The 16836-nt window shown below is 35.2% G+C and overlaps 1 protein-coding gene across 10 annotated transcripts in view; it reads right to left on the bottom strand.

Moving 5' to 3' along the window:
* The window catches only part of ZNF638 (zinc finger protein 638), a 134201-nt gene that overhangs the window by 45586 nt on the left and 71779 nt on the right, over nt 1-16836 (bottom strand). For 9 of the 10 annotated variants that reach the window (XM_019827383.3, XM_011281226.4, XM_011281227.4 and 6 more), the window contains exons 3-8: nt 15875-15936; nt 10646-10684; nt 9379-9671; nt 8060-8337; nt 6053-6199; nt 4801-4923 (exon numbers count right to left, since the gene is read on the bottom strand). In XM_019827383.3, coding sequence (XP_019682942.1) covers nt 4801-4923; nt 6053-6199; nt 8060-8337; nt 9379-9671; nt 10646-10684; nt 15875-15936 — 942 coding nt within the window. The remainder of the gene's footprint in view (nt 1-4800; nt 4924-6052; nt 6200-8059; nt 8338-9378; nt 9672-10645; nt 10685-15874; nt 15937-16836) is intronic. The other variant, XM_019827387.3, reaches the window with a different exon arrangement.

Below are 16836 nucleotides of genomic sequence, written 5' to 3'. Positions count from 1 at the left end.
GTATCCACCATGTCTTTCGTCTTCACCATTTTAAACTCTTTAATATTCACGAATAGACTTTAAGTTCCAAGAAGGGTGAAAGCACATCTGTCTTGGGGCGCCTGGGTGGCTCAGTCGGCTAAGCGCCTGACTCTTGATTTCGGCTTAGGCAATGATCTCACAGTTCCTGAGTTTGAACCCTGCATGGGGCTCCATGCTAACAACATGAAGGCTGCTTGGATTCTGTCTCTCCCTCTCTCTCTTTCCCTTCCCTGCTCATGCTCTCTCTTAAACATTTTTTTTTTTTTAAAAAGAAAGCACCTCTGTCTTGTCACCACTATATCTTCTGCAGATACCACAATGCCTGACACATAACAGATTTTTAAGAAATAGTTTTTCAATTAAAATGAAATCAAATTCTCATCTGAATTCTGACTGTATCTTTGGTTTTATCTCCTTGTTACTCATTAGAATTTTCTATAATGCTCAAACGACTGATCACTGTTTCCCAGCACTGCTTTTCATTTCCGTGCAATCTTCTTGGATCTTAGCTGACTGCTTGCTCTAGGTTTTAGAAGTCACGTCTAACACATACTAAATACATATAAAATACATGAATTTTGCCAAAACATACTAAATTAAAAATTTTTAAGTCTTGTTGGTTTTGTTTTGTTTTTGCAGAGTTGAGCTGCAGCACTATTTCGTAGTTGCAATGGAAAATCTGATACTTTTTTCTAGATCAAGTGCTCCTGCTTCTTTAAAGAAAATTCTAGGAGTATGGACCACAATGGTCCATTTCTCTGGGGAAAAAAAAACAATGTTTGCTTTCATCAGATTCTTGGTAGTGGCGGTGGAGAAAGTAGCTCAAAAATGTTTTAAGAATCAGTATTAAAGATTACACTGACTTATAACTAAAGGTAATTAAGTTTGTTAGAGTTGTGCAGACTCATTTTAATCCTTCAGGTTTAAATACCGGGATGTGGGAAATTTTCATCTTTTCTGTATCATTTATTGATTCAAAGTAGCAAAATGGAGAGAATATTCTTTGAATCACAGCCAGAATCAAAGGCAGTCTTTAAATTTTTTTTTCATGTTTATTTATTTCTGAGACAGAGAGAGACAGAGCATGAGAGGGGGAGGGGCAGAGAGAGAGGGAGACCCAGAATCGGAAGCAGGCTCCAGGCTCCAAGCTGTCAGCACAGAGCCCGACGCGGGGCTCGAACTCACAAACCGTGAGATCATGACCTGAGCCGAAGTCGGTCACTCAACCGACTGAGCCACCCAGGCGGCCCAGAATCAAAGGCATTCTTAACCTGAAACGTCAAATGTGGACAGAAAACTTGTCTTGGTTTGACTGTTCACGCCAAAAGTAAGATCTGGACCAAGAAAGCAGTAGCACTGCCCTTCTTTTTCCTAGTTTGGGTTCCCAGCCTGTTTTTGGCTTGCTCTGGCAAGAAAGTTTGATTCTCCCCCTGTGGTAAAAGGCCAAGAAGGTTATCTATACACTTCCAATCTGAAAAAGCCGTAGCTGGAATCCTGCATGGGATTTTCCTCCAGTCAATCCCTAGGAATGATGCTAGATTAGGACAGAAGAGTCATGAGTTAGCTTTGTAAGGCTCCTTCAATTCAGCACCACCCAAACTATATTTAGTTGAAGAAAAACAATATTTTTGACATGTAGAGTGCATATTTTCTAGTTTCTAGTGCTGATAGTTTCCCCTATTCATTACTATGAAAATCAGAATGGTAAATATGGTTGGGCTTTTCTTGGACCTCTGTTGTTACCTTACCAAACTTATCAAAAAGCTATCCAAGAGAACTATTTTAATCTTACTGAAATATTCTAATAACCTAGATGTATCCTTATTCGCCTATTTCCCCAGATTAAATTTTTCAGTATTAAATAAGACTGATCTCCCCAGTTTTCACAATTGAATGATCGGTCAGGTCTCCTTTGAGTAAGAGCCATTTCTCCTTCCTATTCTCAAGTTTGCATATGTACCCAAAACCATTACTATTATTATAGTAGCCTGATTGACTAAATAAGTATTTTAACTGGACCTCATTGATTTTTTTCTCTTCTTCCCTTTAATCAATCTGCTAAGCTTTCTTTCTTTCCCTTCTTCAGTCATTTGCCTAGTTCATTCTGCAGGTCACTCCCAAATGAATCTAATCCATTTTGTGTCACAGCCCTGTTCAAAACCTGGAATAACATTTAACTGTCTTCAGGATAAAGTTTATGTTCTTAAATTATGCATGCAATTCTTGCTTCTCACTCCACCTCTGCAACTAGAGGAAGTTATATGTCACTGTTCTGGTAAATCAACTGTAGATAAAAGTTGCTCAGGAACTTATTCTTTCAAAAAAAAAAAAATCAAAACCCATATTGCTTTTGATTTTTATCCCTTTCTTTCTGCTTGGAAGATAAAAATGGTGCCAGAAGGTATGGCAACCATCTTCATCAACGGAGGATGAAAAGTACATGCTAAAGGTGGTGGATCAGAAAAACAAAAAAGCTGGGTTCCTGATGACACGGAGCTCCTGTACCAACCGTGTACCACCTACCTTCAGACTTTCTGTTAGGACATAAATAAACCTCTCATTTATTTCATAAACTACTGGTGAAATTTTCTGTTAGCGGAAAATATAAGAAATTCTAAGTAATAAAATTGGTAATAATTAAAGTTATCATAAAATTCATTATTCAAGATAGGACAATGGAAATAAAGAGATGGCATGTCACAGATGTAAACCAGGATCATGGGTTACTTAGTAAGTAATCAGAAAACATAAAATTAAAAAATACAGATGCTTTATCAAAAAGCAATTTAACTAGTATTTATGATATATACAAATAAATGTAAGAAATAAACTTAACACCCCCTCCAAAATGTACATTATGGAAACTTTACAAAAGAACATTAGGAAAAGAAACTAAATGAGGTCTAAATAAACAGAGACAAGCCATCTTTCTAAACAGAAAGAGTTAGTATTATAAAAATTTCAATACACAATACAGTATCAGTTAAACTGCCAAAAAGAGTTTTCAGAGAACTTAAACTGATTCTAAAACCAATACGCAGGAGTAAATGTTCAAGATTAACTAAATTTAAATAAGGAACAAAGAAAAAAGATTCTATCAGAAAGACAGGCAATTATATAAAATTATAATAACTGTAATAATAACTGAAATCATGTATTATTGGAACAGAAATAAACAGACTGAGCTAACAATAGTCTGAAACAGATCTATATATGCAGGGCAATTTATACACATAAAGATAGCTTTTGAAATCAATGAAGAACCAATTAGGTACAAATGGTGTTCGGCTAATTGGCTCTCCATTTTGGAAATAATGTTGATCCCAATAACACATTATACCACAATTTATACATTAAAATAATAATGGAAGCATATCTTCTTGGCATTGGTATAGAGAAGGTCTTCTAAAACAAGAGGAAAGGAAAAAGCAAAAGCCATTAAGAGGGAAAAAAATCAATGTTGAGTACACTGAAACTAAAAACTTCATATATGGATATACATATAAACAACACAGAGGAAGAAAATACACAGTACAAAATTAGTATCTAAAATCATTAACACCCCCAAATGAAATTTTTAAAGTTTATTTATTTTAAGAGACAGAGAAAAAGATGGCGTGCAAGGGGGAGGGGCAGAGAGAGAGGGAGAGAGAAAGGAACCTAAGAAGGTTCCTTGCTGTCAGTGCAGAGCCCAACACAGGGCTCGAACTCACAAACTATGAGATCATAAACTGAGCCGAAATCAAGGCAGACACTTAACCAACTGAGCCACCAAGGCTCCCCCAAACAAAACTTTTTAATAGTTTTTTAAAAAGTCTTTTAAAAAATACAACCTAAAAGACAGATGGGAACAGATATTCATAGCTCATTAAAATAGTAATTAATAGCTAATAATTATAATAGCTATAATTAATCTACATATACTAACATGGTTAGAGCTCCAAATCACTGATTGAAAAGTGCTACAAGGCCCCTATAAAGTAGGCATTCTTCAGCAAATATAATAATTACATGAAAAGAATACTTGTGAACAAAGCAAAGCTTACTGAATATTTCTAAGTACTTTCACAAACATTACCAATGGTTAAACTAAAGCATAAAAAATGTCTAGAAAGACTAAACTCATAAATATTAATACTTCTAAGGAAACACAAGTCCCAAAAGACTATATACACTCTATAATTGTTTATTTAAAGTTCAAAATAGGCAAAACTCAACTATAGTATTAGAAATCAAGTTAAGGATTACTTTTAGGCAGAAAGGACGGTGTAAGAATTCAGAAGATGTATGCAAAGGGCTTTCAGGATGTAGTCAATGTTAGTTTGTGACCTAGGTAGAGGTTTCACAGATGTTTGCTAACTTTGTTAAGTATTTTCTCCTGCTCTACTGCTTGCCATTTAATACTGTTTATAGTGCTATTTATATAAAGTTGTTAATTTCAATATATTTTAATCTATACACATACAATCTGCTGAGTGAACATTTATGTTTTATGCATTTTATGTATGTATCATACTTTATTTTATTTTTACTAAGAGAGAGAGAGAGAGAGAGACTCCACGTACAAGCAGGGGAGGAAGAGGCAGAGAGAGACAGAGACAGAAAATCCCAAGCAGGGTCTAGGCTCAGTGCACAGCCCGATGCAAGGCTTGATCCCACAATCCGGGGGTTATGACCTGAGCCATGCTTAACCAACTGAACGAACCACCCAGGAGCCCCTGTTCGTATCATCAAATTAATCAACAACAATGAAACATGTGTGATCTAAATCCAGTTTACCTGTGATTTTTTCTTTCCTGGAACACATATTTTCACATTTTTCCCTTTTATCAGAAGAGGTGTTGTTTCAATATACTTCATGACTGCTGTAACTGCCTCTTTAAATTCCATTTCCAAGTAAGCCTAAATAAAATGTATTATACTGTTAGTCAAAAATCTAACTCAAAATTCTCTGTATGACTTGGTACTTTTTGTGAAACATAAAACTATGAAATTACCTCAACTCCTGGTTCCTTTTACCTCTTTTTGTTTTGCTCAAGTGTCATTTGATCTCTATGGTGTTTTCGCACATGAAATGGGACACTTAACCTTATAGAATTTCTACACTATTACCAAGAAAGGACGGGGAAAACAGGGGTCCGTGGCAGGCTTGTGGAACCATGAGACATAGGAGGCATGGCTGAGTAACCACAGAAGGCAAGATCTGGTCTAGCGGCTTTAAGTCTGACATTTTTAAGTTTCTTGCAACAATGAACACTACCAACTATGTTCTCCTGTTTTGTCTCACAATTTTTTTTAAATTTTTTTGTAGTGTTTATTTATTTTTGAGAAAGAGAGATAAAGTGCAAGCAGGAGAGGGGCAGAGAGAGAGGGAGACACAGAATCTGAAGCAGGCTCCAGGCTCTGAGCTGTCAACACAGAGCCTGATGCGGGGCTCAAACCCATAAACCCACAAACCCACAAACCGTGAGATCATAACCTGAGCCGAAGTCGGACACCTATCCAACTGAGCCACCCAGGCGCCCCTTGTCTCACGATTTTATGTTCTACTTAGTCTGGGGTTGTTCATAATTTTAATGAACTTTACTGTGTGAGGCATAGGAATACAATACACATGTAAAAAGTATGGTACACCAAAGTCATTTTTTGCTATAATCTTACCAGTGTGTAAAGCAATGGAAAGCGAACTATAACCCGTCACCTGTTTTCACAAGTAGTTTTTCTGAACAAACCCATGCCCATTCATTTGTATATTATTTATGGCTACTTTTGTATTACAATGGCAGTGTTGAGTATCTTCAATCTTACAGCAAAGCCTAAAATATTTACTATCAGGCCCTTTACAGAAAAAGTTAACCAATCCCTGTTCTAAAGGATATAAAACAGTATGCTGGGAACTTGTTCACTGGAATCTAATCATTTACATTAACTCTCAATTATTAATTATATATGTAGTAAAAGCTACTAAAAGATCCAACATCAGTCTTTATCAAGTAATAACTTTGTATGCATTTTGAGAACAGAGACTCACTTCTTTTCTATAAGGAACAATGAGGACATCATTAACTTTTCCAAATGGTTGAAACATTTTCCTAATCTCTTCTTCAGTACAGCCATCCTCTGGTAATTCAGATATAAGAAGAACTGAACCATAATGCGAAGACTGGTCTTTCCGAAGCTATATTTGAATGAAAGAAAATTTTAAAAAAACTGAATTAAGCTGTGAAGTACAATAATAATTCCCAATATAATTTCTGCTACCATTAACCTTAGTCCTTTAAGCAGACTTTTCTAAATATTTTAGCACAATTAAAAAAAATTTTAAATGCTGAAGTAGTAAAAACTGTTTTATATTTTACCACTCAACCCTAACAGTGGTCAGAGTTTATACATACACAATCACAAATGCTCTTTTCTGTTTAGAAGCACTTTATAATAAACAAGACCTATGGAATAATCTAAAACTACTGAAGAATAGTTTTCTATATGAATCTACAAGGCCTATCACTAATGAAGCTGAAATTACAGCTTTGTTAACTCTGTGTTTTAATAACTGAAATGATATCGGGGCGCCTGGGTAGCTCAGTCAGTTAAGCATTCAACTTCGGCTCACACCATGATCTCATAGTTCATGAGTTCAAGCCCCACATGGAGCGGTCTGCTGTTAGCACAGAGCCCACTTTGGATCCTCTGTCGTCCCCCCCTGCCCCCCACCTCGCACTCTATCTCTCAAAAATAAACAAAAAAACTAAGATTTCTAAAAAATAATAATAATAATTGAAATGACATGTAGGGGCACCTGGGTGGCTCAGTCAGTTAAGTATCCGACTTCAGCTCCGGTTATGATCTCAGTTTGTGGGTTCAAACCCTGTGTTGGGCTCTATGCTGACAGGTCAGAGCCTGGAGCCTGCTTTGGATTCTTGTGTCTCCCTCTCTCTCTGCCCCTCCCCAGCTCATGCTCTGTCTCTGTCTCTCAAAAATAAATTTTAAAACGTTAAAGAAATGATACCTAGGTAAGTATAACATTTAAAAAGATTCATATAAAATATGTATAAAATCTGAATACCCTGCAATATGAAATTTATCACCTATGTCAAAAACTGTCTCCCTCTCTCTCTCCCTCTCTCAAAAATAAACAAACATTGAAAAAGTTCCACTGCCACCATCTACAAGTCCCGGGAAAAAATGAAAAGAACATTAAACATTAATTTAGCCTATTCCCCATATTAAAAATTTCTTCCCAACACTCTTCAAAATTGTGTAATTACAGGTAGATCATTTTAAGTGTATCCTTCTAAATATAAGCTCTTTGAAGGCAAGGAATTAGAACTGTTGAAAATATTTAGACAAGTTAAGAGTAATATGCACCTAAATACCTGAAGATTTGTTAATACTACAACACACTAAACATCTGATAATTTGGCCTAAAATTAGCAATTACCCTAATGTTTTCCAGATGATTCATATACTATTTACTATAATAGTAATTAACATATGTAATAAAAATAATACCTCAGGATTATAACTAACAGTCAAAATACAGTCAAAATACACCAATAAATCAGTACCAGAAAATAAGCTGTTCTATACTGGACAAGAGTATTTGACTTCTGAACTATACTTCAAAAAAGTAAAAAAATTGATTAAAAATGATCAATTCTCAGTAGAGACTTGTACAGCTTACAAAAACTCATTTATATTGCTGGTGATTACATTCACCTTACCCACCAAAGAGCAAAACTCATCACAACAACCTGTTTGTGTGGCTAGCCAAAAACCACCAAACCACCGAAATGTTCTCACTTTTGTTACATCAAATGCCAAACCTCCAGGATTTATTTGTAAGCTATGAGATTTTGAATTATTGGGCTTTTACTAAATTCATAAAACCAACCAATAAAATATTCCATATCAACATACTTCAACAAGTCACAATTTCAAACTTTTAAAATATGAAAATAAAAAATTCAAGCAACTTTTTCTGTCATAATAAGACATGTATATACACAATTGCACTAACAATTCAAGAACTACTGACCTTACGCTGGAGAGAAACAGCTTTATCAGACACTTGTTTACATTCTGGTAATGTGTCATCTTCAATATTCTTGACTTTGTAACGAGTAGAATGTCCCCCTAAATTTGAATCACTCTTTGTAGAGTTTGTAGATTTTACTGATGGCTTTGATCCACTGCCAGTTTTAGGCTTTTGTGCTGGTGAGTGTCCTTTATCAACTGCTTCAAGATGCTTCTGTTTACTGAATTCTGACCCATGCCCGGATCGTTGTACTACATCTTCTAATGCTTTTTTTCTATCTAGTAAAAAGGACATAAATGAAACTTCAACTGAAAAGAACTTAAGGTGGAAACTATCTCATCACATTAGTAAAGAAAAAGGAAGAACTCAAATGCCCAAATACTTATCACATAGAGCCACTGTCAGACCAAACAGGAAGCAAATACACACAAAAAAATTCTGAGTTTTCAATTCTTCACTCATGAGCTTGAGTGGTCCTCAAACTTCTGATTTCAGAATCCCCCTTCACTCTTAAAAACTGAGGACTCCAAAGAGTTTCTGTGGTAAATTTATCAGTATTTACCATATAAGAAATTGAAATCAAAATTTTAAAATATTTACTAATTCATTTAACAATAATAATCTCCTGTGTTAGCATAAATAACATTTTTATGAAAAACAACCTTAATTCTCAAACAAAAAATTAGGTGGAGGAGTAGCACCACTGTGTATTTTCCCAAAGATATTCATGTTGCACTTAAAACCTGAATTATCATATCTGCTTCTGCATCCAGTCTGATAGATACATTATTTTGGTTGAAATGTATAAAGAAAATCCAGCTTCACAGACATGTAGTTGGAAAAGGGAAGACGCTGGAGACCTCTAAAAAGATCTCAGAGGAAACATATTGAGATATTTCTAGAAAGGTCACTAAACCAATATTAAGACACAGATTGAAAATATGAAAAATACCAAAAAAAATTTAAATTAACTCATGGCCAAACTAAGATGCTTCCCTAGCCATGGTTTTTAAATTTGATTCTGGGTAGACAGATAAACTCTCCCAAATTTCTTCTGATAGTTAATAAAAGAAGATCAGACTAGGTTGGGATGTGGGTCAATTTCACATAGAAATTCTAAACACAGAAATGAAATATTCCATTTTATTAGAAGGGCTAAGGCAAATAGTGCAAAATGTCAACTTTGGTTAAATCTTCACAGTAGCATACACGTCACCATTTCAAACTTATTAAAAATATAGAAATAAAAAATTCAAAAAAAACCAACTGAAAAATTCAGTCAAAATAAGTAGATCTATTATTCACATCCATAAGTGTACCTGATGATTTCACTGATCTCCGTGATGTCCTTTCAGGGCTAACTGATCGATAGCATTTTGGACTACCTCTAAATGGATTTCTCATTCGATATGGTGAACGGGATCTGGATCTGTATCTAGAAATGAAACGATGGCAAATTCTTGGACTTCGACTTCTCGGTCTGTATATATAGCGTATTGGGCTTCGAGATCGACGGAATCTGTGACTTGAGCTTGATCTCCTAGAATGTCTAGGACTGGGGGAATGAGAACGTCTTCTTGGAGTTTCATTTTCTTTTCTATTGCCTTCATTTCTACAAAGAATGGGTGAGGGAGGATCAAAAGATTCAGCAATTTAATGTAAATTTAGGTTATATTAAATAACAAAAGTCACTTTTTTTTAATGTTTATTTTTATTTAGAGAGAGAAAGCGCCAGTGGGGAGAGGGCAATGAGAGAGGGAGAGAGAGAATTCCAAGGAGGCTCCGTGCTGTCAGCGCAGAGCCCAGTGCAGGGCTCAAACCCACAGTGAGATCATGACCTGAGCCAAAACCAAGAGTCGGATGCTTAACCAACTGAGCCATCCAGGCATCCCCCGAAGTCCCTTCTTAACAACAGATTATTAACAATACCAAACTCTGATACCATATATTTATTTAAAACAAAAAACCTATGTTATGGTGCAATTCAGCCTTGTAGATAAATAACAAACAAATGTTTATCCCTCTAATTGCTTGGATCCCAGTTTTGCTAATATACAGACAATACCCTTCATCAATTTCCTGAGCTTTTCCTATATCACAATATAGACAATTATGTATTGAAAGTATTAAGTTATATAAAGAATTTAAGAAACGACTTACATGAACAAATGCTTTTCAACAATTTTTCCTGAGAGATTATACCAGCTACAAATATTAAAGTCTTTGACTGCTGTACTTGTATATACATACATTAAATAGGTACCTCCTAGGGAATATAAAGCTTAATGAAACCATTCCTAGCCTTCAAGGCATTTATAACGTAAGATCCCCGAAACATAAAATAACAAACGCATAAAGTATCTTCAGGAAAGACTAAAAAAAATAAAAACCAGAAGTTCACAGAGGTGAGCTATCATACTTAAGCTGGGTAATTAAAGATTCATAGAGATTGCTGCATTTGTCTGATGTTTCAAAGTGAAAACAATCAAAACAGGAACTCAAAAAGAATACCTTTAAAAAAAATACCTGTTTACTTTTAAGAGAAAAATTAAGTCTCAACAACACCACTATTCAAAAAAGAATTACCTTCTTGATGGGAGGATCTCAGGATTCCAATCAGGATACCTATTTTGAGAATAAACAGTATTAATGAACAGTTGAAATGAGACTATAAGTTTCAATTAATCTTTCCCTGCAATGTATCAGGACTATTCAAAACCTAAGTTTACATAATTTATTAGTAGATTAATATATGAAAATTTTCTTGGAAGTAAAATATTTGAGTGTCTAATTCAAGAAATAATCAAAGCATTACTCTAGTAGGCATTTCAAGGAAAAGAAACACATTCTCAATTTTGAAGACTTCAAAGTTTACTTAAGTAAAATAGGGAATACACATAAAAGTGTGTAAAGAGGTACAGAATAGGTACATGACACAAGTTTAGGTAGAGGTTAAAAGACAAAGACAGTTCATGCACTTTGCAGAACTCCAGGGGACACAATTCTATAGAATACAACACGTATGGAGCCCTTTACACTGTACCTAGTGGTTCTCGAAAAGACACATCTGGTGGGAAGAATCGGGAGAATTTGCAGAAAAGGCTGTTTTCCAGGTAGCCCTTTAAGGTCTACCAATAGGCATGGATCAAGGTAGGTTTCATTAAGTGGCGATACATAAAAGAATTTAGAGGCAAAATAAGTATTCTATTCCAGGAACTGGTCTGGCTGCAGCATGGAAATGATGAAAAGCAATTATGAGGGGAAAAACCTGCAAAGGTGGCTCAGAATTACAAACGGTGAAGGTCCTAAAGGTAAGGAGGGTGCACATTAAGTAAAAGGCAATAGGGGACCAATAAACATTTCTGAAATGCAAGAGAACACAAGAATTTTTCACAACGACTAGAAATAAATATCTGGAATTATGGGGAAAGATGAGGACTAAGATACTGAAAAATCAGGCATGCAGAAGTCACATATAGCACAAAGACTGTGTGAGACTAACAGAGAATACAGTTTATAGGAAAAAAGGGGCTGAGGACACCAACACTCAAGAGTAACGCAAAGACAAACCAATAAAAGAGATTAAGAAACCACAGGAAAAAAAAAGTAGAAGGAACAGTAACATCATAGAAGTCTAAGAAAAAGACATCTTCATCCGCAACTTTTCTAGAGAATCTGAACTTGGAAGGTTAATTGGAAATTTTGGAAAAAATTTTAAATTGGAAATTAAATCATTAAGCCAATTAATATTCAAAAACACAATTTCAATAACCAAGAGGAGCGCCAGGTAAGGAAATGGAAGCAGCCGACTCTTACAGCAAGTCACCTGGCAGGAAAATAAAGTCAGGTCAAAACCACAGTAAGGTAAAATGGCTTTTATTTGTTACTATTTGTCTCAGACAATGTTAGCAGGTTAACTCAACAGCAATTCTCAACTTCCTTTTCACTTGCCTGCCTCTACTACAAAGGCTAAAAAAAGCTAAATATTTGCTTTCCTAGCCTCCTTAGAACATAGCCAGTGATAGGTTCAAACGAATGAGACATAGGTGCAAAACCACTGGCAAAATTCTTCCTGCTTCTTGCCCCCTTCTTCCTGCTTTGAGAAACATGATGCCTAAAGCATCTTGTAACTATAAGGTGACAAACTGAAGACAAAAAAAAAGTTAACTTTAACCCAGCATATCCATCACCCAGCATCAACAATTGTCAAAACATGAATAACTGTTTCATTTACACTTACCCTTTACTTTATTACCATCTAAGAAGGTAAACTTCTGGTCTATAACATTTAACAATAAGACCTCTAGGGCACCTGAGTGGCTCAGTTGGTTAAGCATCTGACTCAGTTTCGGCTCAGGTCATGATCTCACAGTTCACAGGTTCGAGCCCCACATCCGGCTCTGTGCCAATAGCACAGAGCTGCTTGGGATCCTCTCTCTGTCCCTCCCCTGCCTGCACACGCGCTCTTTCACTCAATCTCTCAAAATAAACAAATAAACTTTACAAATAAACAAATCAATCAATAAAAGCAAGACCTCTGGAAGCGCTTAGCTAGCTCAGTCAGTAGAACATGTGACTCTTGATCTCAGGGCTGTGAGTTCGAGCCCCATGTTGGGTGTGGAGATTACTTAAAAATAAAATCTTAAAAAAAAAAAAGGCAAGCCCTCTGGAATCAAACAATGCTAGGTCTAAGTATACATGCTGACATTTAATGACCATGCATCTGAAACCCAGTTACTTAATGTGAGTAAGCTTTAGCTTTCTCACATGTACAATGCTAGAAATATAGCTGCTTGTCAACACAGAGGTTATTAAGTTCCTTGAGCTCTCCAGTTTATGGATTCACAAGATCTTGAGGGCCACTGTTCAAGAGTTAGTAGTAATGTTTTGGATCCTCATTAGGCTGACTGCTAAAATACATGTTCTTGTCTCTGCTGCCAGGGCAGGAAGATAAAACATATATACTATTCTTCAAGTAGAGTTTGGACTATCTATATATTGTCTAACTAGTTTAAAATGTGTTTCAGAAGCATGGTACTCCTCACAAAGGCAGTACAGCATAATTCCTAAGAACAAGAACCTAAGAGACATTACCTATGTCCCAATGTGATCAGTGTACACATCACCAATAGTTTTTGTGACAAAAAGTTCAATCTCAATTTAATTATAAGGAAACAAACAGATAATACATAATGTACTTTTGGAACATTCTACAAGACAACTTTCCTGGATGTTTCAAAAGAAGTCAACGCTGTGAAAGCATTCCTCTCAAAAAAATAAATGAATGAAATGAAACGAAACGAAATGAAATGAAACGAAACAAAACAGGCAGAGTAGGCTGTTCTAGCTTAAGAGACTGTAATGCATGAATCTTGACTGAATCTCAGATTGGGAGTGTGGTTGGGGGATAGGCAGGGATTCATTGTGGTTATAACAGATAACCACTGTAGAAAAATTTCCTTACTCTTAGAGAAGACAGATGTTGAACTGAGGAGTGATGTTACCATAACCTTTGTAATTTATTTTCAAATAGTTCAAAAAAGTTTATATAAAAATAAAATAAATGTGGCAAATGATAATAATTGGTGAATAAAAATGAATACATGAATGTTTACTATCCTTTCAACTTTTGCAGCTTAGAAACTTTTCAGAATAATATGTTGAGTGTAAAAGGGGGGGGGGGGGGAAAGGAGGAAAGATCCATGGCTAGACAGACTAGTTGTGCCGATGATTTGCTGTGGGAAATCATCATTTGCAGGGAAAACAACTCTCTGTGCCTTAGTTTCCTTCATGGTAAAATCACAAATAATCATTATATATACATTTCAAAAGGTTACTGTGAAGATTAAATTGTGTAAAGGACTTAGAATTAGGTCCAGCATACAATAATAAGAACATAGCTATTATTCTTCGTTATTAATACTAAAATTCTGATGTAATGTATCTCTTCTCAGGTTAACCAACTACTCTTGTGGTATATTCCAGGAAGATCCAACAAAGACAAAGAGAGGAAAGAGGTAATAAACCTTAAGAACTAAGAACCTAAATATACATCAGCAGAGGAATGTCTATATAGATTAAGGTACAGAAACAAAAGGAACACAATGTAATTTAAAAAAACAAAGAATATAGTAGCATATATTTTCCCATGGAATGATCCCAAGCACCTAATCAAATCCATTTTTTTGGTCATTATTTTTTTGCAGTGTAGAAAAAGTCAAGAAGGTATTATTCAAGAGCACATAACCTGAAAAAGGTAAAAATGTAGGCTGGAGTAATTAAGTGGCAGGCACAGAAAGCACTTTAAAATCAGGTCCTAAGTACAAGAAACAACAACAACAACAACAAAACCCAGAAGGCTTTAATAGGCATACATGTCATTTCCTCTAGTAAACTGATGGCAGTATACGTAGCTAGAATCCCCTTATTAGCATTAATGCCTACCTATAACAAATAACTCACTCCCACTTAAATCCCTCACCTTCATAAGAATTAGACATCCTACTGATCTGAGAAAATTTATGGTTTAAGAGAGATCTTCCATTTACAGTGCTAGCTAAGCCTATCTAGTTTAGATGATAAATTATCTCCATAAGTTAACTTATGCTTGCACAGCATCTATATAGGGAAGCAACTACTATCTCTACTCATATACAGTCTATATGATTCAGGTAGGGCTTATTATCACACTCAACAGCAGGAGCAAGGACATGACACCAACACAGGTAGAGTACCCAATTCTTACAACCATTATACCTGATTTCAAGATGGACAACTAATTCAAAGTAGACCAAAAGAGTCAAACCAAGGACTTATGAGGAAAGATGTTTTTTTGAGGGTTATTGTGTGTTTCTATTTTGGTTTTAACTCCTGGAATTATTAACTATACAGTTCCCTTAAGTCTGAAACTATGGGGGTCATTTTGCTTTGTAGAGGAAATGTACCTGGGATCTCACAAGGCCAAAGCAGAAGAGAACAGCCAAAGAACAAAAACATTTGACTGCTTTGATTTTTGTTTCAGTATCCAAATTCAGCTGTTCCTGAAACTAGAACCACTTCTTAAATTTCCCAGTTGTATACGCTAATACATTTCCTTACTTTAGAAACTACTTTGAGGGACACCTCGGGAGCTCAGTCGGTTAAGTGTCCAACTCTTGATTTTGGCTCAGGTCATGATCTCATGGTTTGTGAGGTTCGCGAGATTGAGCCCCACATTGTCAGGCTCTGCCCTAACAGGGCAGAGCCTACTTGGGATTCTCTTTCCCCCCTTCTCTGCCCCTCCCCAACGCGCATGTGCTCTCTCTCAAAATAAATAAACTTAAGAAAAAAAAAACTACTTTGAGTTGTTTATCATTTATGACCAGAAGAGTCCTGAATAATCTCAAAAAAATGTGGTGATGTTTTCATAAAGAACAAAACCAAATCCCAAACCAGCTGCACAAAAATCATTTCACCCAAAATGTTACTCTCATGTTTAGTATGTCAGTTTTAGTGACCAGTAACTTGACACACAACTATATTAGCACGTTTAATGACGGTAGGAGGAATACAATTTAATTTTGTTACTCCAGGGTTATAAGAGGTTCCTGTTAAAGTCTACCTACTGGGATTACATTAGGAGGGATTCAGAAGAAAAGATCATATTTAATTCTCTCCTTTTGGGAAAAGATTAAATATACTTTATAAAGTATTTCAAACAGGCAATAATTTTCTAAAAATATTTTTCTCTGAAGTACCACACAAATGGTATTAAACAGTCACACTTGAACTATTTTGTAAATTTGCTACCTATAAAAAAGAAAAACTTGTTCTTACTGTTGACGTAGCTGGCGGCAGCTCTCAATATGAGTAGATGTATTTTGATGCTGAATCCAATCCTATTGTAAAAGGAGAAAAGTGCTGAAATTAGAATATTCCTCACACTGACTAATGAAATTAGGCTTTTAAAAATGACACAGGATACTTCTGTTTTTTCAAAAATTAACAAATCTAATTATAAATAACATTTGACTACTCATTAGTATTTCACAAAAATAAAAGGCCTCTAAATAAAGGCACTCAATACCAGACCTTATTGATGCCATTTTGAAACATTTTAGTATAGAACACATTTAAAAAATCATACCCATCGACACTCATTTTGAAATCAAATATATACTTAAACTTGGGGAAAAAAAGCATTGGTCAGAAATAATTCATCTCAAATATAAAAATACTCCAGAGAACACCAAAAACTCTATAATAAAACAGTATCTGAAATGGCATCTTCAAAACATAGTGTACACAACTTGTATCTCTAAATTCAAGCTAACAACATCAACAACAAAAACTCCTACCTCTTAGGCCAGTACCATTCCAAACAAGGTACCCACTATATTGACAAAGGATAAAATTAGTAAAAATATGAAAAACTGATTAAATCTAATTTATTTTCAGGACTTAAGGGAAAATAACACTATTTCAAAGACACAATATCCCTTACATATAGAGCTTTACAATGAACAAAATTCTCTCTTAATACATTACTTAATTTACAAATCTGCCCTAAAATTACATTCTATACCCATAAATAGTTCCTGGAAGATACATCCGATTAAAAAAAAAAAACAAAAGACAATACACTTTTCAAAGACACAGTCCCCCAAGTGAAAGTTAAAAGCAACATTATTATCGAATGATTTATTGTTTCTCTAGCATTTGGACAAGCAAAAAACTTAGTAAACAGTTTTATGTTTTAAAATGTTCCTTGAGGAAAATGTTATTCATATCCATTTCAA

The sequence above is a fragment of the Felis catus genome, chromosome A3 (genome assembly GCF_018350175.1).
Source record: "Felis catus isolate Fca126 chromosome A3, F.catus_Fca126_mat1.0, whole genome shotgun sequence".
Lineage (NCBI taxonomy): Eukaryota > Metazoa > Chordata > Mammalia > Carnivora > Felidae > Felis > Felis catus.
Note: the sequence above shows the minus strand (reverse complement) of the source record. Positions and strands in the feature narration are given on the sequence as shown.